The sequence below is a fragment of the Ranitomeya imitator genome, chromosome 3, assembly GCF_032444005.1.
Source record: "Ranitomeya imitator isolate aRanImi1 chromosome 3, aRanImi1.pri, whole genome shotgun sequence".
NCBI lineage: Eukaryota > Metazoa > Chordata > Amphibia > Anura > Dendrobatidae > Ranitomeya > Ranitomeya imitator.
Window position 1 is genome coordinate 84,692,588 of NC_091284.1, and position 23,059 is coordinate 84,715,646.

The 23,059-nt window shown below is 41.4% G+C and overlaps 1 protein-coding gene across 2 annotated transcripts in view; it reads left to right on the plus strand.

Annotated features, from left to right (window-relative positions):
• GLRA2 (glycine receptor alpha 2) overlaps positions 1-23,059 on the plus strand; it is a 277,822-nt gene that overhangs the window by 87,461 nt on the left and 167,302 nt on the right. For both annotated transcript variants that reach the window (XM_069761037.1, XM_069761038.1), the window contains exon 3: positions 5,349-5,416. In XM_069761037.1, the coding sequence (XP_069617138.1) occupies positions 5,349-5,416 (68 nt within the window). The remainder of the gene's footprint in view (positions 1-5,348; positions 5,417-23,059) is intronic.

A 23,059-nucleotide genomic window follows, 5' to 3' on the forward strand; every position in this document is an offset into this window, starting at 1 on the left:
TGACGCCAATGCCCAATCAGCACTGGCATCACTGTCTCCGCCTTCAGACAAACTAAACAGGAAGAGGAATTCCAGGCTGCAGTTCATAAGAAGGGGTTGTCCTAGTAATGGACAACCCCTTTAATACTCTTACCTAAAGTAGTGGCAGACACAATTCCCTCCTAACCCCCTCACCTCATTTTTATTGTACAACTGTTAATGTGATTTTTTATTACTCTGATAAACAAGATTTATAAACCATATTAATTATCATTTAATTCCTTATTATCATATAAAATCACGACAGCATCCTGATAAGTTACAAAATCCTTCAGCGATGATTCCTAAAAGCATCTTCTGCAGTTTCTTACTTTGGTGTTGGAGGACGACACTTTACATTTGAAGTTTTATGATAAAGAATTTTTCCACTTTGGGGACAATTTTTTATTGTTTTTTTGCTTAAAGCATGTATTTGGGGCTAAAATAATTTTGTATTTGGGTTTCATTAACGATTTTTCATTGTTTGGCTTTTTTAGGCTCTTTTTTTGTAACACATCCAACTTTAATGTGGAAGTCAGAGTTACAAACCCATCTGTCATTCAATCTGAATGAGCTGGCTGATGATTTCTCGGTTTACTCATTCTGCAGTTAATATTAGACTATATAAGGCCAACATAATTTTTAGCCACAAATACATTCATTTAAGTAAAAAACAATGCCTCTAAAGGTGGACAATCGCGTGTTCGAGTCCCAGCGACTGCATGTCTAACAAACGGGTAATTCCTACATGTGTTGCAGTTGTGAGACTTGCAGCCGCGGGGACTCAAACATATTATTCGAGTATGCCGAAATCACTCGGTTAGCACCCGAGCATAGCACCAGATAACACCTTATCTGAGCACTTTCATTCATCACTATTGTAAATGATGAGTCAGATGGAAGTGGCAGACAAGTGATGGGGGACTAATTTTCACTAATAGAAATTCGTAAGCTTAATGTTGGTGAATGGGTTAAACTTTGGTGGCCCACCTGTGGCAAGGGGTAGTGGTTATACCATCCGGTGCCAGCATATAAATATACTTATACCCATCCTGAGACAACCCTGACATGTCCCAAAATGTCCTATTTTGTTTTTGCATGTCAGATAGCAGTAGTATCTTGAGTAAGGCTTGCAGCAGAATGTCTGTACCCTCCTCCAGCTCCTCACTCCTCTTTCGCTCTACATAGTCTTAGAAGAAGCAAATGTCATCACCTATCTTGGTGATGGAAAAATCTGTCTACGTGGAATACAGAATTTCACCTTTAAATTGAGAGCAAAAGATGAATCCAGAAGGAGAAAGAAGCAGATTTATTTGACTTATACTGTATATATATACAGTATATACTGTATACTTGCACATACATACACATATACATATATTTTATCATGCAAATCATTTCTAGACTCAGAAAAAGTTACCCGATCGGTCAAGAAAAGTTTACTCCACTCTAAACTTATGTAATTAGGTGTATAATAACTAATACTAAAAAGTCATCTTTATTTTCCTTGCAATGGTGGTTTTGAAACTCAATATCTTCTTCTGCCATAGAGATTATCTGTCTACTCCTACAAATGAGATGATATGGAGGCCACTAGGGCAAAACGTAAAGCTCGTGGATCCTCTGTAAAAAAAATTTGTAGAAACACGCTCTACTTAACCTCTGCCATTTCTCAGAGTGATTTGATCATATACTGTAACTGTGAGCAACCCTTAAAGAAGCACTCCTCCTCCCATCAAAATTTTTGTCCTCTTAATATATTGCAGTCATCATATTATATAGCACTGTGTACTTACGATTGCTCATTTTATATATGTATAGTACAGCGGCGCTAGTATAAATGGTCTCCTATTGCTTCAAATCTAGACAATAACCACAATTTTGTTGATAGGATTATTAGAAAATTGCTCATTTTGCCTTTCTACTCAGCTAATTACCGTATCTTTCGGACCATAAGGCTCACTTTTTTCCTCCAACTTTGGGAGGTAAGTGTGAGGTGCGTCTCATGGTCCGAATGTAACATGTGGGGATAGGACAGTGGCGGAGCAGGATCGCACTCCCAGGAGGCAGAAAAATGTCACTGCTGCAGGAATCCGGCACTGGGGAAACCACGTGGTCCCAATGCTTAAAGTGAAGGAATATTAATTAGCCGCTTCCTCGCCCACCTGTCAGTGCCGAGCAGTGGGCGGGGAGCAGCAAATAAACATTCCTTCACCTAAACAGCGGACCCACATGGTTTCCCCAGTGCCGGATTCCTGCAGCAGCTTGGGAGATCTGTGTCCAGTGGAGAAGGAGGCGGCAGGAGCAGGGTGCCACAGAAGAGATCGCCACATACCTGACAGCACAGCCCCGGCTGTGCTGATGCTGAGTGCTCCCGTATAGGACCTGTTGTGAGGTAATGAAGAGGGTGGGCAGGAGCATTATATGACATCACAGAGCCCTCCCTCTTCATTATGTCACCACAGGTCCTTCAGACACCGCACTAGGAACAATGCAGCTTCCTCTTACAAGACCTGTGGTGAGGTAATAAGAGGGAGGGCTCTGTGCGGTCATGTGATGTTCCAGCCCTTCATTACCTCACCCAGGCCCTGTAAGCTGTAGAGAGAGATAATTTTGGTTTTCAAGTGTGGCTGGCTGGCTGCAGGACATGCACTGATGTGAGCATAGTCTGTACAAGTAAGAATTAATTAAAATGTTAGTAACTACAACACATAAAAAGCACTCTGCCACTTCTGTGGACTATAATGCCCAGCATGTCATAGGATCTGCAGAACATACTGGGAGTATAGTTCTCCCATGGGATCTTAAAGTAGCACTCCAGTGTTATTTTTCAGTGCTGGAGCAGTGCTTTAAATATAAGCTCTGTGCCCCCATTCTTATACTCACCCTCCAGCATCTTCACATAGTACTTTACAGACACCACACTGGTCCTGCAGCACCATCTTCTACCTGTAGCTTCCATCAAAATAACATACTATTATATATAATAACACCACATATAAAAGTATGTTATTTATGTTATTAAATATTTTACCACATTTTTTGCTTCAAATATTTTTTTCCCTATTTTTTGCACCTCTAAAACCTGGGTGCGTCTAATAGTCCAGTGCGTCTTATAGTCTGTAAAATACGGTATTTTCTTTTCCTTTAGGTCTATGACATCAAGCTATAAAAAACTGACTAGCTGAGTCCTTCTAAGCGCTATGTAGAAACAGAAGGTCAATTTTCCATGTTTGAGTCATCGGTTGCTGCAAAAGTCCCTGGCAGGGGGAGAAGGGAGCATCTGAGTCAGGAGTTGAAGAGACTTCCTGTTTCTAAATAGAGCAGAGGAGAGAGAAGAATTAACTGGGTAGAAAGGCAAAATGAGCAAATGGAAGTACACAGTGCTCTATAATATGATGACTGCAATTTATTAAGAGGATAAAAACTTTGATGGGAGGAGGAGGAGGAGGAGTGCTTCTTTAAAGGCACTGACCACTTTTTCTGTATAACACTAAATTGCACAGCACTATTGTCCATAAATTGGCTGCTGAGGGAAGAGCAAGTGACCCTCAGCCTCCTCCAATTGAAAAGTACCTTTCCCATGTGAAGTGCTTCCGAGTTAATGGAGGCAAATGGACAGGTCAGGTCAAATGCTCCTCCATCAGCAGTCACTTTAAGGATAGAAATGCTGCTCGGTCTATGAGAAAAGCTGCAGTAACAAGTGCACGAAGATAACCTGCAATATATTAGTAAATGTCACAAAATCATGTCACCAACACATTTGTAAAAATAAAACCAAAGTGACCAACCTATTTAAGGATCACTGTGCTGGCTGTATTGAAGGAATACAGACTTGTGTCATGACTACATAATCTTGACAGCTATATCAGACTTATATGACTTTTTTCTCTGGGTTTGCAGTTTTTTTTTACGGACATGGCTTCGGACACAACTATAGTTTATGTAAAAAAAAAAATGCTGTAAATCCTGTGGAAATGGCAAAACACTAGTCTGAACCAAGTCTTATTATGTTTTGGCAGGAAAAGGTGGCATTGTGAACTACGGGATGGAGTTGTTATCTCAAATTGCAAGACAAAATTAGATCCCAACAGAAAATAAGCAGAAAAGTCTAAAACCAAAATAGTTCAAAAATCCAAAGTCCAAAAATATTTCCTTTTTTACCCAAAAATTATCATTATCCTGTATTCTCTAAAAACATATTTAGTTAACTTAGAACAGAGTTAAAACTTTCCAAAGACTATGTACATGTTTGCAACCATATTTATGTTCTCCAAATCTATCTGAATACTTGTAGGTCTTAATTTGAAAATCGATTATTTTCTATAACTTCTATGCAAAGCGTTGAGTCTCCAAGGACTCTGTATAGCCTGATCTTGTACTCATAGTAGTCATATCCCTTTTTTTATTTCACTTGGAGCTAAACTTAAGAAATTTAAAAAAAAAATGGTTGCAAAGATGGATTTACTCTTTAAAACCTTAAAATGATCAATGTTATATTTCTATGTGTATATTCCATGCATGATTTATGTATTTTCATTTAAGTGTTTTCTAAGATAAATATAGCAGGAACATGTTATCCTATGAATTGATTCTGGTGGGGAGAAAGACCTAGTAACAAACTTGCCATATATTGATATTCTGAATGACAGTGTTCAACATCGACTCGTTGTCTGTATCATTCCATCTTCTTTTTGCGCTAGGCACATTTACAAATGTCTCTGGCTTTTTCCATTACTGTTTGTGTCATTATGCAAAGCTTGAAGATTACACCGTCTCCCTGATCAAATTCAACAACTGGAATGTAGCGGCGCAGCACTTTGAAAGCTCGGATGCTTGTTAAAGCTTTTACGCTTACCTTCCCATTACCGCACATTATCAGCATCGCACTCGACATTATCTCATTTCATGTCTTCTGCTGACCACATGTTTTAAAAACAAAAAAAACAAACATTTTTTTATGTTTTTGTTATAATGCACACATCCATGATGCTTAAAGTCTGCTTTTTTTTTTCGTTGTTGTGTTCTTGTGAAATATGCTTTTTTTTTCCTCTTGGTTACCTCCGAATCTGTACCAGCTTGTACAGATCAGAGTCATTCCTTTCTTTTCTTTTTTTTGCTTCCATATGTATTGCAACATTCTTATTGCATTCCGCAGGTCCGCCAGTAAACGTTACTTGCAATATTTTTATAAACAGTTTCGGATCCGTCACAGAGACCACAATGGTAAGTGTCGACTGCGCTGGCCGAAGGCCAGATGACAATGAATGTACTTCATGAGCAAAAACTGTCATTTTTTTTTTCTTCTATTTTATTGTTTTAACTTACAGGTCCCCCTGTAAATGTTACCTGCAACATATTTATCAACAGCTTTGGTTCAATAGCAGAAACCACAATGGTGAGTGGTACTGACCATTGAAGCTACCCTGCCAAGAAAATGGACATGTCACTTTATTCAATACTAAAAATCAAAAAGATCCTTAAATATAGAACAAAACTTTCAGAAAAATATAAAAAAAAATTAGAACTTACTCAATACAAGCCCATTAAACAGAAAGGAAAGGATTACCAACTGCTCTACAAATGATGGGTCTTTAGAGCAAAAAGTTAAAAATTAGTGATGAGCGTAAGATGTTATTCGAGCATGCTCGGGTGCTAACCGAGTGACTTTGGCTTGCTCGAATAATATGTTCGAGACCCCGTGGATGCGTGTCTCGCGGATGTTTGACAGCAGCAGAGATTGACTGTTTGCCAGGCAATTCTTGCATTTGGTGTGGCTGTCGAACAGCTGTGAGATATGCAGGCACGGGGACTCGGACATATTTTTCGAGCACGCCAAAGTCACATATACCTTATCCGAGCACGTTCGCTCATCACTCTTAAAAAAAAAATGGAAAAAAATTAAATGAAATTTTTTATTTCAGCTGAGATCTAAATGTGTTAGATATTAAAGAGCAATCAGAGAGAGGTAACGTTAAATGCAATGTAAAAAAAATGCAAAAAAAAAACAATTTTAAAAACAATTGAGAAAAAAATTATTAAAACTGCCTCCAATTTTTTTTTTTTTAATTTTAGCTGGGATCTAAATGTGTTAGATCTTAAAAGCAATCAAACATAGAGAGGTAACATGTCTCCATCTTTGCAGGATGTCGTTCAATGAGATTAACTGCATAATGCACTCGCTTACATTGCTGGCATTACCTTATATCTAAGCTTCTCATCTCATTCTATTGTATATTTGGAAGTGTACACGTCAATGGTCATTATTGCCTCCATATGAGAAAAAATGCACTTGCACATGCTCAGAGATGTAAATAAAGTCATCAACAAGTGAGACTGCATCCTGAATTGATAACATTTCATACCAAAGCTTTGGCTATATCCAAGAGATATGTATTATTGTGGGTTTTATTTACATATATTTTTTTTTAAAAGGCACTGTGCATGTGATTTTTTCTTTGCAATAAAGTTTTAAAAAAATGTCTTCAGTATCGATTATCATATGGGATATTTTTTCCAGAGAATTCTAACTGAAATAGCCGCAGGGCCGCGCTTAGTAACCCGATGTTTACCCTGGTTACCAGCGTAAAAGTAAAAAAAAAAAAAACACTACATACTTACCTACCGCTGTCTGTCCCCGGCGCTCTGCTTCTCTGCACTCCTCCTGCACTGGCTGTGAGCATAGCGGCCGGAAAGCAGAGCAGTGACATCACCGCTCTGCTTTCCGGCTGACCGACGCTCACAGCCAGTACAGGAGGAGTGCAGAGAAGCAGAGCGCCGGGGACAGACAGCGGTAGGTAAGTATGTAGTGTTTGGTTTTTTTACTTTTAGGATGGTAACCAGGGTAAACATCGGGTTACTAAGCGCGGCCCTGCGCTTAGTAACCCGATGTTTACCCTGGTTACCGGCATCGTTGGTCGCTGGAGAGCTGTCTGTGTGACAGCTCTCCAGCGACCAAACAGCGACACTGCAGCGATCCGGATTGTTGTCGGTATCGCTGCAGCATCGCTTAATGTGAAGGGGCCTTAAGAGCAAAGCTTGGTGTCATTACATCTCACACATGAGTAACTTGTTGTGCACTCACTGCTGAGTTGCCCTTAGCACAAAAGACATAAGTGTGACATTTCCAGACAAGCAGTGTGGGGCAATAGGCACTACAGCAGAGCTGACAGTGCTATGAGAGTAGGGCTTATACAAGGGTTTGTAATGTGACACAGCTAAACTCAACTGCACTTCCCATCCTTCCATTGATATTAACTGAACGGTGTTAGTCATCTGTGCTCTAATCTCCCTGCACTTTGCAATCATGTACAAGGTTAGACCAGGAGATCAGACCTGTATCATTACATCTCACACACTGAGAAACCTGCTCTAAGCTATGGTGGGGGTGTGTCCTTTTTCCACTATATAGCTGCCTGCTTATGATTGGCCGCTCATAAAGGTGGATGAAGTAGGTGTCCCCAGTGAAAACTCTGATAACAACCATTTGGACAGATAAACAAAAGTTAACTCATTAAGTGCCAAATACTTTGCATTGCTAAGATTCCCACAATGGAGCGGGAAGATGTAAAAACAAAAACAAAAAACACCAAAATGTTTTATTCCCCTCTGCAGCCACTATAACATATATGAGTGTCCAGTTGAACATGACAAATTTAGTGAATGGTCCTTTTTAAGGTGGTCATTTTAAAGGTTTTGTATCATATATTTTAGATATGATATTAAAGTATTAAAGGTTAGATAATTAGATTGCATCCCCTATTTGTGTCTATGGAGGTATTCATTTTATCTCTTTTACAGAGAACAATATCTTTTATGTTATACTGAATTTTCAAGTAGATGTTCTGTGTCTGAATATAGAATAAAACAAATTACTGCACACCAAATAAAGCAGAAATGTACCAAGATTTTGGATTTTATGTTGTGTAGGCTGAAATAGAAAAGTGTTAAAAATATGGGGCACAAAAAAATGGTAATTCCTGTAGGCAGAAACCTTTTCGATTCTTTCCATGCCATAAGGCAAGAAGGGAAGTCAAGACATACCCATTTATTAAATTCCATTTCTCGGCTGGTCTACATTGGAAAGCAATGGATAAGAGGAAATGTGTTAGCTGATTTCTCTGCTTGTTCTACAGGACTGCTTTTTTCCTGGAGTATGCAGAAAATCTTGAATATGTTTTTGCTTTATGTTTTTTCTTATCTTAGAGAGTCAGATGTGTTGACGACAAGTTCTAGTGATATCATATCTCTTAGCAGGGCCAGAGAGATTTTGGAGCTCAAAGAGTGTCAATGAGAGACAGCTCTCAAGTACCAGTTCCCATGTATAAAATATGATAAGGTTGCAACATTTTTCTTTGACTATCAGAATTGTGCTTATTTCTGAAGATAGTTTAGTGAAATAAATTTGTATACAAAAGGAAGATTAAATATTTAATTATTTGTCATCTATGCAACACCATCAATCACTGTCAGGTTACTTGTTCGTTTTTTTTAAATGGTTCAACCAGATATTATTTTAAATTGTATATTAAAATATTGCACATATTTGTCCATCAGTTTGCTTGTTTTTTAAGCTATTTTTGGCATATAGATTTTTTTTTCAAATTAAGTATGCCCTAGGTCTTATATTTTTCCACATTGTCCTATATAGGACTCTAAAGTGGCAATAATAGCACAACTGTAAAATAAATCTAAAAAAAGTAAAAAGAAAAAAGTCACGAAAACACTTAAAAGACATAACTAAAAACATTTGAGATATATAGCATTGATAAATTCTGAAAAACAAGTCAAGTAACTCTTAAAAAGTTTGACCTCCAATTAGGAAGTTAGTTACTGGGACCCCAGTGGTCATTACTCTTGGTTTTCCATTTACTTTTTCATAGTCCATGCTATGAAAAAAATACATAATATTCTTGCCATTGGTCCTTGGGCACTGGTCTAATTCCTGTATAGTCGGTCACCCTTGAATCCTATTAAACAAATAACCAAAACACTTTATACAGTGTCGTGTAAAAGTTTGGACATCCCTGGTCAAAATTACTATTATTGTGAACAGGTAAGCAAGTTGAAGATGAAATCTAAAAGGCCTAAATTTAAAGAAGACTCATGTCCTTTGTATTTTAATATATATATATATATATATATATATATATATATATATATATATATATATATATATATATATATTAAATCTTTTAAATTTTAAAACTTACAAAAAAATGGACACCCTTGGAAATTGTGTGCTCAGATAAGTTTGACCAAGGTTTCAGACCTTAATTAGCCTGTCAGAGTTATAGCTTGTTCACTATCATCTTGTGCCAAAAAACAGCAGCACTGGGTTCTTCTAAGCAGCTGTCTGTCACGCTGAAAATGTTAATGGTAGAGGCTCACCCCACAACACATAAGAAGGCTATGAAATAGCAAGGCATTTTCAAGTTTCCCTTTCCTCAGTTTAAAATTTAATTAGGAAATGGCAATTAACAGGAACACTGGAGGTCAAGATAAGGGCTGGAAGACCAAGCAAAATTTCAGTTAGAGCTGCCCATAGGATTACTCAAGAGACAAATTAAAACTGCACTGACTGACTGCAAAAGACCTTCAGAAAGATTTAGCAGAATCTGGAGTTTTGGTACATTGTTCTACTGTTCAGAGACACCTACACAAATATGGCTGTCATGGAAGAGTCATAAGAAGAAAACCTCTCCTGTGTCCTCACCATAAAATTCAGCAGAAGTATGCAAACGAACATCTAAACAAGCCAGATGAATTTTGGAAACAAGTCCTGTAGACAGATGAGGTTAATATAGAACTGCTTGGCCACAATGATCAGTTATTGTGTGGAGAAAAAAGGACACAGAATTTCAGGAAAAGAACATCTCACCAACCATTGAAGAGGTATTGCAAATCTACATCTCTGGACCAGATATCACTAGCCTTCTAACCAGAATCCCTCAATGTCTGTCCGCTATTTCATCCTTCTTCTCTGCTAGATTTCTAAAACTTAACATGGACAAAACATAATTCATCATCTTTCCCCCATCTCGAGCGACCCCTCCAACGAACCTATCCATTACAGTAAATGGCTGCCCACTCTCCCCAGTCCCACAAGCTCGCTGCCTTGGGGTAATCATTGACACTGATCTCTCCTTCAAACCACATATCCAAGCCCTTTCCACTTCCTGCCGTCTTCAACTCAAAAATATTTCACGGATCCGTACAATCCTAAACCAAGAATCTGCAAAAACCCTAGTCCATGCTCTCATCATCTCCTGCCTCGACTACTGCAACCTCCTACTCTGTGGCCTCCCCTCGAACACTCTTGCACCCCTCCAATCTATTCTAAACTCTGCTCTCCGACTAATCCACCTGTCCCCCCGCTATTCCCCGGCCTCTCCCCTCTGTCAATCCCTTCACTGGCTCCCCATTGCCCAGAGACTCCAGTACAAAACCCTAATTATGACATACAAAGCCATCCACAACCTGTCTCCTCCATACATCTGTGACCTCGTCTCCCGGTACTTTCCTGCACGCAACCTCCGATCCTCACAAGATCTCCTTCTCTATTCCCCTCTTATCTCCTCTTCCCACAATCGCATACAAGATTTCTCTTGCGCATCACCCCTACTCTGGAACTCTCTACCCCAACACATCAGACTCTCGCCTACCATTGAAATCTTCAAAAAGAACCTGAAGACCCACCTCTTCCGACAAGCCTACAACCTGCAGTAACCACCGATCGACCAAACCGCAGCACGACCAGCTCTACCCTCACCTACTGTATCCTCATCCATCCCTTGTAGATTGCAAGCCCTCGCGGGCAGGGTCCTCTCTCCTCCTGTACCAAATGTGACTTGCATTGTTTAACCCCTTCATGACCTTCGGATTTTCCGTTTTTCCGTGTTTTTTTTTTATTGCTCCCCTCCTTCCCAAAGCCATAACTTTTTTATTTATCCGTCAATATGGCCATGTGAGGGCTTATTTTTTGCGGGACGAGTTTTACTTTTGAACGACATGTACTGGAAAATGGGAAAAAAATTCCAAGTGCGGTGAAATTGCAAAAAAAGTGCAATGCCACACTTGTTTTTTGTTTGGCTTTTTTGCTAGGTTCACTAAATGCTAAAACTGACCTGCCATTATGATTCTCCAGGTCATTACGAGTTCATAGACACCAAACATGTCTTGGTTCTTTTTTATCTAAGTGGTGAAAAAAAATTCCAAACTTTGCTAAAAAAGAAATAATAAATTGCGCCATTTTCCGATACCTGTAGCGTCTCTATTTTTCGTGATCTGGGGTTGGGTGAGGGATTATTTTTTGCGTGCTGAGCTGATATTTTTAATCATACCACTTTTGAGCAGATATGTGCTTTTGATCGCCCGTTATTACATTTTAATGCAATGTTGCGGTGACCAAAAAAACGTATTTCTGGCGTTTCAAATTTTTTTCTCGCTACACCATTCAGCGATCAGGTTAATCCTTTTTCTTTATTGCTAGATTGGGCGATTCTGAACGCGGCGATACCAACTATGTGTAGGTTTGATTTTTTTTTTGTTTTATTTTGAATGGGGCGAAAGGGGGGTTATTTAAACTTTTATATATTTTTTATTTTTTTCACATTTTTTAAACTTTTTTTTCACTTTTGCCATGCTTCAATAGCCTCCATGGGAGGCTAGAGGCTGGCACAACTCGATCAGCTCAGCTACATAGCAGCGATCATTAGATCGCTGCTATGTAGCTGAATTGCAGGCTTGCTATGAGCGCAGACCACAGGGGGGCGCTCACAGCAGGCCGACATCAGTAACCATAGAGGTCTCAAGGACCTCTATAGTTACTGTCCTGACGAGTCGCTGACGGGGTCGGCTATGCGCTCATTTCCGGCCCGATGGCCGGAAGCGCCGGTTAAATGCAGCTGTCAGCGTTTGACAGCAGAATTTAACTAGTTAATAGCGGCGGGTGGATCGCAATTCCACCCATCGCTATTGCGGGCACATGTTCCTGGCTTTGATGCGGGCTCACCGCCGGAGCCCGCATCAAAGCCGGGGTTCTGACCTCGGACGTACTATCCCGTCCGAGGTCAGAAAGGGGTTAAGATTATTGTACTTGTTTTTATTAAGTATACCCCTTCTCACATGTAAAACGCCATGGAATAAATGTCGCTACAATAATAAATAATAATTATACTATATTCAAAAAGCATGATCAAATAGTTGTAGACTAGAATAATGTCCAGAAAAAACACCAGACAGTACAGGTCCTTCTCAAAAAATTAGCATATAGTGTTAAATTTCATTATTTACCATAATGTAATGATTACAATTAAACTTTCATATATTATAGATTCATTATCCACCAACTGAAATTTGTCAGGTCTTTTATTGTTTTAATACTGATGATTTTGGCATACAACTCCTGATAACCCAAAAAACCTGTCTCAATAAATTAGCATATCAAGAAAAGGTTCTCTAAACGACCTATTACCCTAATCTTCTGAATCAACTAATTAACTCTAAACACATGCAAAAGATACCTGAGGCTTTTATAAACTCCCTGCCTGGTTCATTACTCAAAACCCCCATCATGGGTAAGACTAGCGACCTGACAGATGTCAAGAAGGCCATCATTGACACCCTCAAGCAAGAGGGTAAGACCCAGAAAGAAATTTCTCAACAAATAGGCTGTTCCCAGAGTGCTGTATCAAGGCACCTCAATGGTAAGTCTGTTGGAAGGAAACAATGTGGCAGAAAACGCTGTACAACGAGAAGAGGAGACCGGACCCTGAGGAAAATTGTGGAGAAGGACCGATTCCAGACCTTGGGGAACCTGAGGAAGCAGTGGACTGAGTCTGGTGTGGAAACATCCAGAGCCACCGTGCACAGGCGTGTGCAGGAAATGGGCTACAGGTGCCGCATTCCCCAGGTAAAGCCACTTTTGAGCTACAGAGAAGCAGCACTGGACTGTTGCTAAGTGGTCCCAAGTACTTTTTTCTGATGAAAGCAAATTTTGCATGTCATTCGGAAATCAAGGTGCCAGAGTCTGGAGGAAGACTGGGGAGAAGGAAATGCCAAAATGCCTGAAGTCCAGTGTCAAGTACCCACAGTCAGTGATGGTGTGGGGTGCCATGTCAGCTGCTGGTGTTGGTCCACTGTGTTTCATCAAGGGCAGGGTCAATGCAGCTAGCTATCAGGAGATTTTGGAGCACTTCATGCTTCCATCAGCTGAAATGCTTTATGGAGATGAAGATTTCATTTTTCAGCACGACCTGGCACCTGCTCACAGTGCCAAAACCACTGGTAAATGGTTTACTGACCATGGTATTACTGTGCTCAATTGGCCTGCCAACTCTCCTGACCTGAACCCCATAGAGAATCTGTGGGATATTGTGAAGAGAAAGTTGAGAGACGCAAGACCCAACACTCTGGATGAGCTTAAGGCCGCTATTGAAGCATCCTGGGCCTCCATAACATCTCAGCAGTGTCACAGGCTGATTGCCTCCATGCCACGCCGCATTGAAGCAGTCATTTCTGCCAAAGGATTCCCGACCAAGTATTGAGTGCATAACTGAACATTATTATTTGTTGGTTTTTTTGTTTGTTATTAAAAAACACTTTTATTTGATTGGATGGGTGAAATATGCTAATTTATTGAGACAGGTTTTTTGGGTTATCAGGAGTTGTATGCCAAAATCATCAGTATTAAAACAATAAAAGACCTGACAAATTTCAGTTGGTGGATAATGAATCTATAATATATGAAAGTTTAATTGTAATCATTACATTATGGTAAATAATGAAATTTAACACTATATGCTAATTTTTTGAGAAGGACCTGTATTCATGCACAGTGGATATGCATCATAAAGCTGTCAGATAAAGCAGACTCCTCTAAAGTGCAACAGATAAGTCCAGTATATTGGTAACAAGATATAGCAGCAACTAAGCAAAGTGTCTATAGTGCATATTAGGCTGAATGAGGCACGTTACCTGGTAGTACAGTGCTGAGCCCCTAGGCGTTCGTATGTTATCTGTGTAGTCAGTTTATTCTTGCATCTGTATCTCCTTTAAAAAGTGATTTTATGCAAGGCTTTTTATCCCTTTTTTTATTCAATAAAAAATATATTTATTTTACTTGGCATATGCTTCCTTATGTTTTGTAGGATTTAGTTCATAATAACAGTAATTTTGACCGAGGGTGCCCAAACGTTTACATGTCACTGTATAATCCTTATTGCAACTCACATTATTGTAAGATATTCTACTTAACCTAGTGTCAAATACATTTCAGGGTAAAATCCTTTATGTAAAAGAATTATAAATGAAAAATAGATAAAACCTTATTTTACAGGTGATCCAGAAAATGACTAATTTCCCCATTTTCTTACAATGCTGTCTGCTTGTAAGACAAATAATTGCAGCAGGAGCCTCTCCCTACTTGCTGTCTGTTATAGATGGCAAATCATTTTATGCCCTGCCTTTTTGCTAAACCCAACTGGTCAGTTGACTTTAACCCCTTCATGACCGGGGGATTTTTCGTTTTTCCGTGTTCGTTTTTCGCTCCCCTCCCTCCCAGAGCCATAACTTTTTTATTTTTCCGTCAATTTGGCCATGTGAGGGCTTATTTTTTGCGGGACGAGTTGTACTTTTGAACGACATCATTGGTTTTAGCATGTCGTGTACTAGAAAACGGGAAAAAAATTCCAAGTGCGGTGAAATTGCAAAAAAAGTGCAATCCCACATTGGTTTTTTGTTTGGCTTTTTTGCTAGGTTCACTAAATGCTAAAAATGACCTGCTATTATGATTCTCCAGGTCAGTACGAGTTCACAGACACCTAACATGACTAGGTTATTTTTTATCTAAGTGGTGAAAAAAAATTCCAAACTTTGCTAAAAAAAAAAAAAAAATTTTTGCCATTTTCCGATACTCGTAGCGTCTCCGTTTTTCATGATCTGGGGGCGGTTGAGGGCTTATTTTTTGCGTGCCGAGATGACGTTTTTAATGATAGCATTTTGGTGCAGATACGTTCTTTTGATCGCCCGTTATTGCATTTTAATGCAATGTCGCGGCGACCAAAAAAACGTAATTCTGGCGTTTCGAATTTTTTTCCCGCTACGCTGTTTAGCGATCAGGTTAATACTTTTTTTAATTGATAGATCGGGCGATTCTGAGCGCGGCGATACCAAATATGCGTAGATTTGATATTTTTTTTATTGATTTATTTTGATTGGGGCGAAAGGGGGGTGATTTAAACTTTTATGTTTTTTTTATTTTTTTCACATTTTTTTAAACTTTTTTTCTTAACTTTTGCCATGCTTCAATAGCCTCCATGGGAGGCTAGAAGCTGGCACAGCACGATCGGCTCTGCTACATAGCAGCGATCTGCTGATCGCTGCTATGTAGCAGAAATGGAGGTGTGCTGTGAGCGCCGACCACAGGGTGGCGCTCACAGCCACCGCTCATCAGTAACCATAGAGGTCTCTGGGACCTCTATGGCTACAATATACAAGCATCGCCGACCCCCGATCATGTGACGGGGGTCGGCGATGACGTCATTTCCGGCCGCCCGGCCGGAAGCGGTAGTTAAATGCCGCTGTCTGCGTTTGACAGCGGCATTTAACTAGTTAATAGGTGCGGGCAGATCGCGATTCTGCCCGCACCTATTGCGGGCACATGTCAGCTGTTCAAAACAGCTGACATGTCCCGGCTTTGATGCGGGCTCACCGCGGAGCCCTGCATCAAAGCAGGGGAGTCGGCATTGGACGGTATAGTACGTCCGATGCCGGTAAGGGGTTAAGCCATAAAATAGAAGCTAAGGGTTTGGGGATATTTGCTAAATATTTGTATCAACAGTCTTATCAGGATCATATAGCAAATCCTGTGAAATATAATATGAAAAACTCTATATCCAGGCTTTTTTTAAATTAATCACTTCTATAGGCTCAGTGTTCCTTTAAAACTCTGTAATTTTGGTATGAAGCTAAATTTTATGTAATGATAGAATCCGGACATTCTTTCAACCACTGATTAAATTAATAAAGAGGTGATTTTGCTCCAATATGTAATAATAATTCTGATTTGCAAACAAAAAAAAGAGTTTTGCCAACATCGCGAATAAAATATATCTAAGTGCTGTGTCTGATTACAGGTTTGCCTGCACATTTCCTGCAGAATACATGAGTCTTTACAGGGTGACAGACAGTCTAATTGCACAGCTAATGTGTCACTGTAGGGATAGGAAGACACAAACAAGAGCTCAAGCACCACACACTGAGGAGAGTCAAACAAACTGCTGCCTATCATTAAAGTGAAAAATAGCTTCAGTGATAAGTGAGGATTATCAAAGATTATTTCATGACATTAGCCAACAAAGCCTATACCATCACCATGGACAAGGTAGCATCAGTATGAGGCATTCTGAAATGCTGACGATGGTGAAAACAACTTAGGACACAGCCCTCACCCCTTTTGTAAAACTTGATTAGCGATGGGCAAACCCATGGATGTTCTGGTCTGGCTGGTTTGGCCCATCATTTAAAAAAAACCCGGCTGTCAGTTTTATCATGACTAGTTTTCAAGAATAGAAGTGTCCTACACAGTTTTTTTCTAATTGCTTAAATAAATAATTAAAAAAATGGTGTGGGGTCCCCCCATTTTTGACAACCAGCCAAGCTAAAGCAGACAGCTGAGGGTTGGTTTTCTCAGACTGGGAAGGGGCTGTGAATATTGGCCTTCCCCAGCCTAAAAGTAGCAGCCCGCAGCTGCCCCAGAAAAGGCACATCTATTAGATGCGCCAATTCTGGTGCTTTGCCCTGTGGCGGTGGCAAATGGGGTAATAGGCTTGGGATTGAAGTGAGCTGTTTTATGGCCGCTGACATCAAGCTCAGGGGGTAGTAATGGAGGGGCTTCTATAAGCCACCCCCGGTTACTAACCCCATAGTTAGATTGTAAGGGGCAAAACAGCCAGAAGTCAGCCAGTGTCTTATAGATGCCTCTCCATTACTAACCCCTGGGCTTCAATGAAACAGCTGCCTGTTATGATACGGTGGTTTAGGAGCAACATGGAACGAGCTCTGAAGGAAGTGGTAACTGTACTGACTGCAGTCCCTAATCTCAACACAACACTAGAAGTAGCCGTGGAATGCTCCTAACTCTACCTAGGCATCTCGTCACAGCCTAAGAGCTAACTACCCCTAAAGATAGAAGCAGGAAAGTTATCTTGCCTCAGAGAAAATCCCCAAAGGATAGATTAGCCCCCCACAAATAATGACTGTGAGTGGAGAGGGAAAAGACATACACAGAATGAAACCAGGATGAGCACAGGAGGCCAGTCTAGCTTGATAGATAGGACAGGATGGAATACTGTGCGGTCAGTATAAAACACTACAAAAATCCACACAGAGTTTACTAAAAATCTCCACACCTGACTAAAGGTGTGGAGGGTAAATCTGCTTCCCAGAGCTTCCAGCAAGACAGAATTAATTCATACTGATAACGCTGGACAAACATAGAAGCACAGAACGGATAAGTCCACAAACTGTGAACAGAAAAGAGCAAGCAAAAACTTAGCTTTGCAGACTGGTCAGGAAAACATGGAACTCCAAAGAGATGTGAATCTATCACCCCATTTACTACCGCCCCAGGGCAAGTAGGAAGAGCAGGACAAAGTGCTAGAATCGGCACATCTAATAGATGCTCCTTTACTGATGCATCTGAGGGCTGCTACGAAGACAAATCCTCTAATAAAGTAATTTGCAAAGTTTCATAACTTTTCACAAAATTTCAAAAATGGAAAAGTTTAGTTAGTAAAAAAAACAACCTTTACTCACCTTCTAAAACCCCTGCTATAATAGTGCTGCTATATTAGTGTCCCTCCGCATTCTCAGCTCTCACATGCTGTCTATAATTAATTTGACCACTGACTTTAGTGATTACATGCTGGTAAAATTGCTGAGTTCAGTGAGATGAGGACTGTTGTGAATTCTGTGGTCGGGCTCCCTCCTGTGGTCATGAATGGTACTTCGGCTGGTTCTGTCCATGGACTTCCTCTGGTGGGTGTTTCTGAGTTTCCTTCCACAGGTGACGAGGTTAATTCGTTAGCTGGCTGCTCTATTTAACTCCACTGGGATCTTTGCTTCATGCCACCTGTCAATGTTCCAGTATTGGTCTAGTTCACTCCTGGATCGTTCTTGTGACCTGTCTTCCCAGCAGAAGCTAAGTTTCCTGCTTGTTTTTCTTTGGTTTGCTATTTTTCTGTCCAGCTTGCTATTTTTATTGTTGTCTTGCTTGCTGGAAGCTCTGGGATGCAGAGGGAGCGCCTCCGCACCGTGAGTCGGTGCGGAGGGTCTTTATGCGCCCTCTGCGTGGTCTTTTTGTAGGTTTTTGTGCTGACCGCAAAGCAACCTTTCCTATCCTCAGTCTGTTCAGTAAGTCGGGCCTCGCTTTGCTAAATCTATTTCATCTCTGTGTTTGTATTTTCATCTTTACTCACAGTCATTATATGTGGGGGGCTGCCTTTTCCTTTGGGGAATTTCTCTGAGGCAAGGTAGGCTTTATTTTTCTATCTTCAGGGCTAGCTAGTTCCTTAGGCTGTGCCGAGTTGCATAGGGAGCGTTAGGAGCAATCCACGGCTATTTCTAGTGTGGGTGATAGGATTAGGGATTGCGGTCAGCAGAGTTCCCACGTCCCAGAGCTCGTCCTTTATTATCAGTGACTATCAGATCATTCCGTGTGCTCTTAACGACCAGGTCCATTATTGTCCTGACCACTAGGTCATAACAGTACAGGTGGCCCAAAGTACTAATGCATCTCAATAGAGGGATAAGAGAAGTTCTGAGACCATTTTTTTTTCTTTGCAGTGTGTTTTGTCTCTCTTTTCCCCTTTACCTCTGGGTGGTTCAGGACACAGGTGTAAACATGGACAGTCAAGGTCTGTCCTCTTGGATGGATAATCTCACTACAAGGGTACAAAACATTCAAGATTTTGTGGTTCAGAATCCGATGTCAGAGCCTAGGATTCCAATTCCTGATTTGTTTTTTGGTGATAGATCTAAGTTCTTGAATTTCAAAAATAATTGTAAATTGTTTCTTGCCTTGAAACCTCGCTCCTCAGGTGACCCTGTTCAACAAGTAAAGATCATGATTTCTTTGTTACATGGTGACCCTCAAGACTGGGCATTTTCCCTTGCGCCAGGAGATCCGGCATTGCGTGATGTTGATGCGTTTTTCCTGGCGCTTGGATTGCTTTATGACGAACCTAATTCAGTGGATCAGGCAGAGAAAATCTTGCTGGCTCTGGCTCTGTGTCAGGGTCAGGATGAAGCGGAGATATATTGTCAGAAGTTTAGAAAGTGGTCTGTGCTCACTCAGTGGAATGAATGTGCCCTGGCAGCAATCTTCAGAAAGGGTCTCTCTGAAGCCCTTAAGGATGTCATGGTGGGATTTCCCATGCCTGCTGGTCTGAATGAGTCTATGTCTTTGGCCATTCAGATCGATCGACGCTTGCGTGAGCGTAAAGCTGTGCACCATTTGGCGGTACTATCTGAGCATGGGCCTGAGCCTATGCAATGTGATAGGACTTTGACCAGAGCTGAACGGCAAGAACACAGACGTCGGATTGGGCTATGTTTTTACTGTGGTGATTCCACTCATGCTATCTCCGATTGTCCTAAGCGTACTAGGCGGTTCGCTAGGTCTGCCACCATTGGTACGGTACAGTCTAAATTTCTATTGTCCATTACTCTGATTTGCTCTTTGTTGTCCTATTCTGTTATGGCATTTGTGGATTCAGGCGCTGCCCTGAATTTGATGGACTTGGAGTATGCTAGGCGCTGTGTTTTTTTCTTGGAGCCCTTGCAGTATCCTATTCCATTGAGAGGAATTGATGCTACGCCTTTGGCCAAGAATAAGCCTCAGTACTGGACCCAATTGACCATGTGCATGGCTCCTGCACATCAGGAGGATATCCGCTTTCTGGTGTTGCATAATCTGCATGATGTCGTCGTTTTGGGGTTGCCATGGCTACAGGTTCATAATCCAGTATTGGACTGGAAATTTATGTCTGTGTCCAGCTGGGGTTGCCAGGGGGTACATGGTGAAGTTCCATTTTTGTCTATTTCGTCTTCCACTCCTTCTGAAGTTCCAGAGTTTTTGTCGGATTATCGGGATGTATTTGATGAGCCCAAAGCCAGTGCCCTACCTCCTCATAGGGATTGCGATTGTGCAATTAATTTGATTCCTGGTAGTAAGTTTCCTAAGGGCCGATTGTTCAATTTATCTGTGCCAGAACACGCCGCTATGCGGAGTTATATAAAGGAATCCTTGGAGAAAGGCCATATTCGCCCGTCGTCATCACCGTTAGGAGCAGGGTTCTTTTTTGTGGCCAAGAAGGATGGTTCTTTGAGACCTTGTATTGATTACCGCCTTCTTAATAAAATTACAGTCAAATTTCAGTATCCTTTGCCGTTGCTTTCGGATTTGTTTGCTCTTATTAAAGGGGCTAGTTGGTTCACCAAGATAGATCTTCGAGGGGCGTATAATCTTGTGCGTATTAAACAAGGCGATGAATGGAAAACAGCATTTAATACGCCCGAGGGCCATTTTGAGTACCTGATAATGCCATTCGGGCTTTCCAATGCTCCATCAGTATTTCAGTCCTTTATGCATGACATCTTCCGAGAGTACCTGGATAAATTCCTGATTGTGTATTTGGATGATATTTTGGTCTTTTCGGATGATTGGGAGTCTCATGTGAAGCAGGTCAGAATGGTGTTCCAGGTCCTTCGTGCGAATTCCTTGTTTGTGAAGGGGTCAAAGTGTCTCTTTGGAGTTCAGAAGGTTTCATTTTTGGGGTTCATTTTTTCCCCTTCTACCATCGAGATGGACCCTGTTAAAGTCCAGGCCATTTACGATTGGACTCAGCCGACATCTGTGAAGAGCCTGCAAAAGTTCCTGGGCTTTGCTAATTTTTATCGGCGCTTCATCGCTAATTTTTCTAGTGTTGCTAAACCGTTGACTGATTTGACCAAGAAGGGTGCTGATGTGGTCAATTGGTCTTCTGAAGCTGTAGAGGCTTTTCAGGAGTTGAAGCGTCGTTTTTCTTCTGCCCCTGTGTTGTGCCAGCCAGATGTTTCGCTCCCGTTTCAGGTTGAGGTTGATGCTTCTGAGATTGGAGCAGGGGCTGTTTTGTCGCAAAAAAGTTCTGATGGCTCGGTGATGAAGCCATGTGCTTTCTTTTCTAGAAAGTTTTCGCCTGCTGAGCGTAATTATGATGTTGGTAATCGAGAGTTGTTGGCCATGAAGTGGGCATTCGAGGAGTGGCGTCATTGGCTTGAAGGAGCCAAGCATCGCGTGGTGGTCTTGACAGATCACAAGAATTTGACTTATCTTGAGTCTGCCAAACGGTTGAATCCGAGACAGGCTCGATGGTCGTTATTTTTCTCCCGTTTTGATTTTGTGGTTTCGTACCTTCTGGGCTCTAAGAATGTGAAGGCTGATGCCCTGTCAAGGAGTTTTGTGCCTGACTCTCCGGGTGTTCCTGAGCCGGCGGGTATTCTCAAAGAGGGGGTCATTTTGTCTGCCATCTCCCCTGATTTGCGGCGGGTGCTTCAAAAATTTCAGGCTGATAGACCTGACCGTTGCCCAGCGGAGAAACTGTTTGTCCCTGATAGATGGACTAGTAGACTTATCTCTGAGATTCATTGTTCAGTGTTGGCTGGGCATCCTGGAATCTTTGGTACCAGAGATTTGGTGGCTAGATCCTTTTGGTGGCCGTCTTTGTCACGGGATGTGCGTTCTTTTGTGCAGTCCTGTGGGACTTGTGCTCGGGCTAAGCCCTGCTGTTCTCGTGCCAGTGGGTTGCTGTTGCCCTTGCCGGTCCCGAAGAGGCCCTGGACGCATATTTCTATGGATTTTATTTCGGATCTCCCCGTCTCTCAAAAGATGTCGGTCATTTGGGTGGTTTGTGATCGCTTTTCTAAGATGGTCCATTTGGTACCTTTGTCTAAATTGCCTTCCTCCTCTGACTTGGTGCCATTATTTTTCCAGCATGTGGTTCGTTTGCATGGCATTCCGGAGAACATCGTTTCTGACAGAGGTTCCCAGTTTGATTCGAGGTTTTGGCGATCCTTTTGTGCTAGGATGGGCATTGATTTGTCTTTTTCCTCGGCTTTCCATCCTCAGACAAATGGCCAAACCGAACGAACTAATCAAACTTTGGAAACATATCTGAGATGCTTTGTTTCTGCTGATCAGGATGATTGGGTGTCCTTTTTGCCGTTGGCTGAGTTCGCCCTTAATAATCGGGCCAGCTCGGCTACTTTGGTTTCGCCGTTTTTCTGCAATTCTGGTTTCCATCCTCGTTTCTCTTCAGGGCAGGTTGAGTCTTCGGACTGTCCTGGTGTAGATACTATGGTGGATAGGTTGCAGCAGATTTGGACTCATGTGGTGGACAATTTGACATTGTCCCAGGAGAAGGCTCAACGTTTCGCTAACCGCCGGTTGAGTTGAGGGGGAGTTGGAGTATGTGGTGGAGAAGATTTTGGATTCTCGTATTTCGAGACGGAAACTCCAGTACCTGGTCAAGTGGAAGGGTTATGGTCAGGAAGATAATTCCTGGGTTTTTGCCTCTGATGTTCATGCTGCCGATCTGGTTCGTGTCTTTCATTTGGCTCATCCTGGTCGGCCTGGGGGCTCTGGTGAGGGTTCGGTGACCCCTCCTCAAGGGGGGGGTACTGTTGTGAATTCTGTGGTCGGGCTCCCTCCTGTGGTCATGAATGGTACTTCGGCTGGTTCTGTCCATGGACTTCCTCTGGTGGGTGTTTCTGAGTTTCCTTCCACAGGTGACGAGGTTAATTCGTTAGCTGGCTGCTCTATTTAACTCCACTGGGATCTTTGCTTCATGCCACCTGTCAATGTTCCAGTATTGGTCTAGTTCACTCCTGGATCGTTCTTGTGACCTGTCTTCCCAGCAGAAGCTCAGTTTCCTGCTTGTTTTTCTTTGGTTTGCTATTTTTCTGTCCAGCTTGCTATTTTTATTGTTGTCTTGCTTGCTGG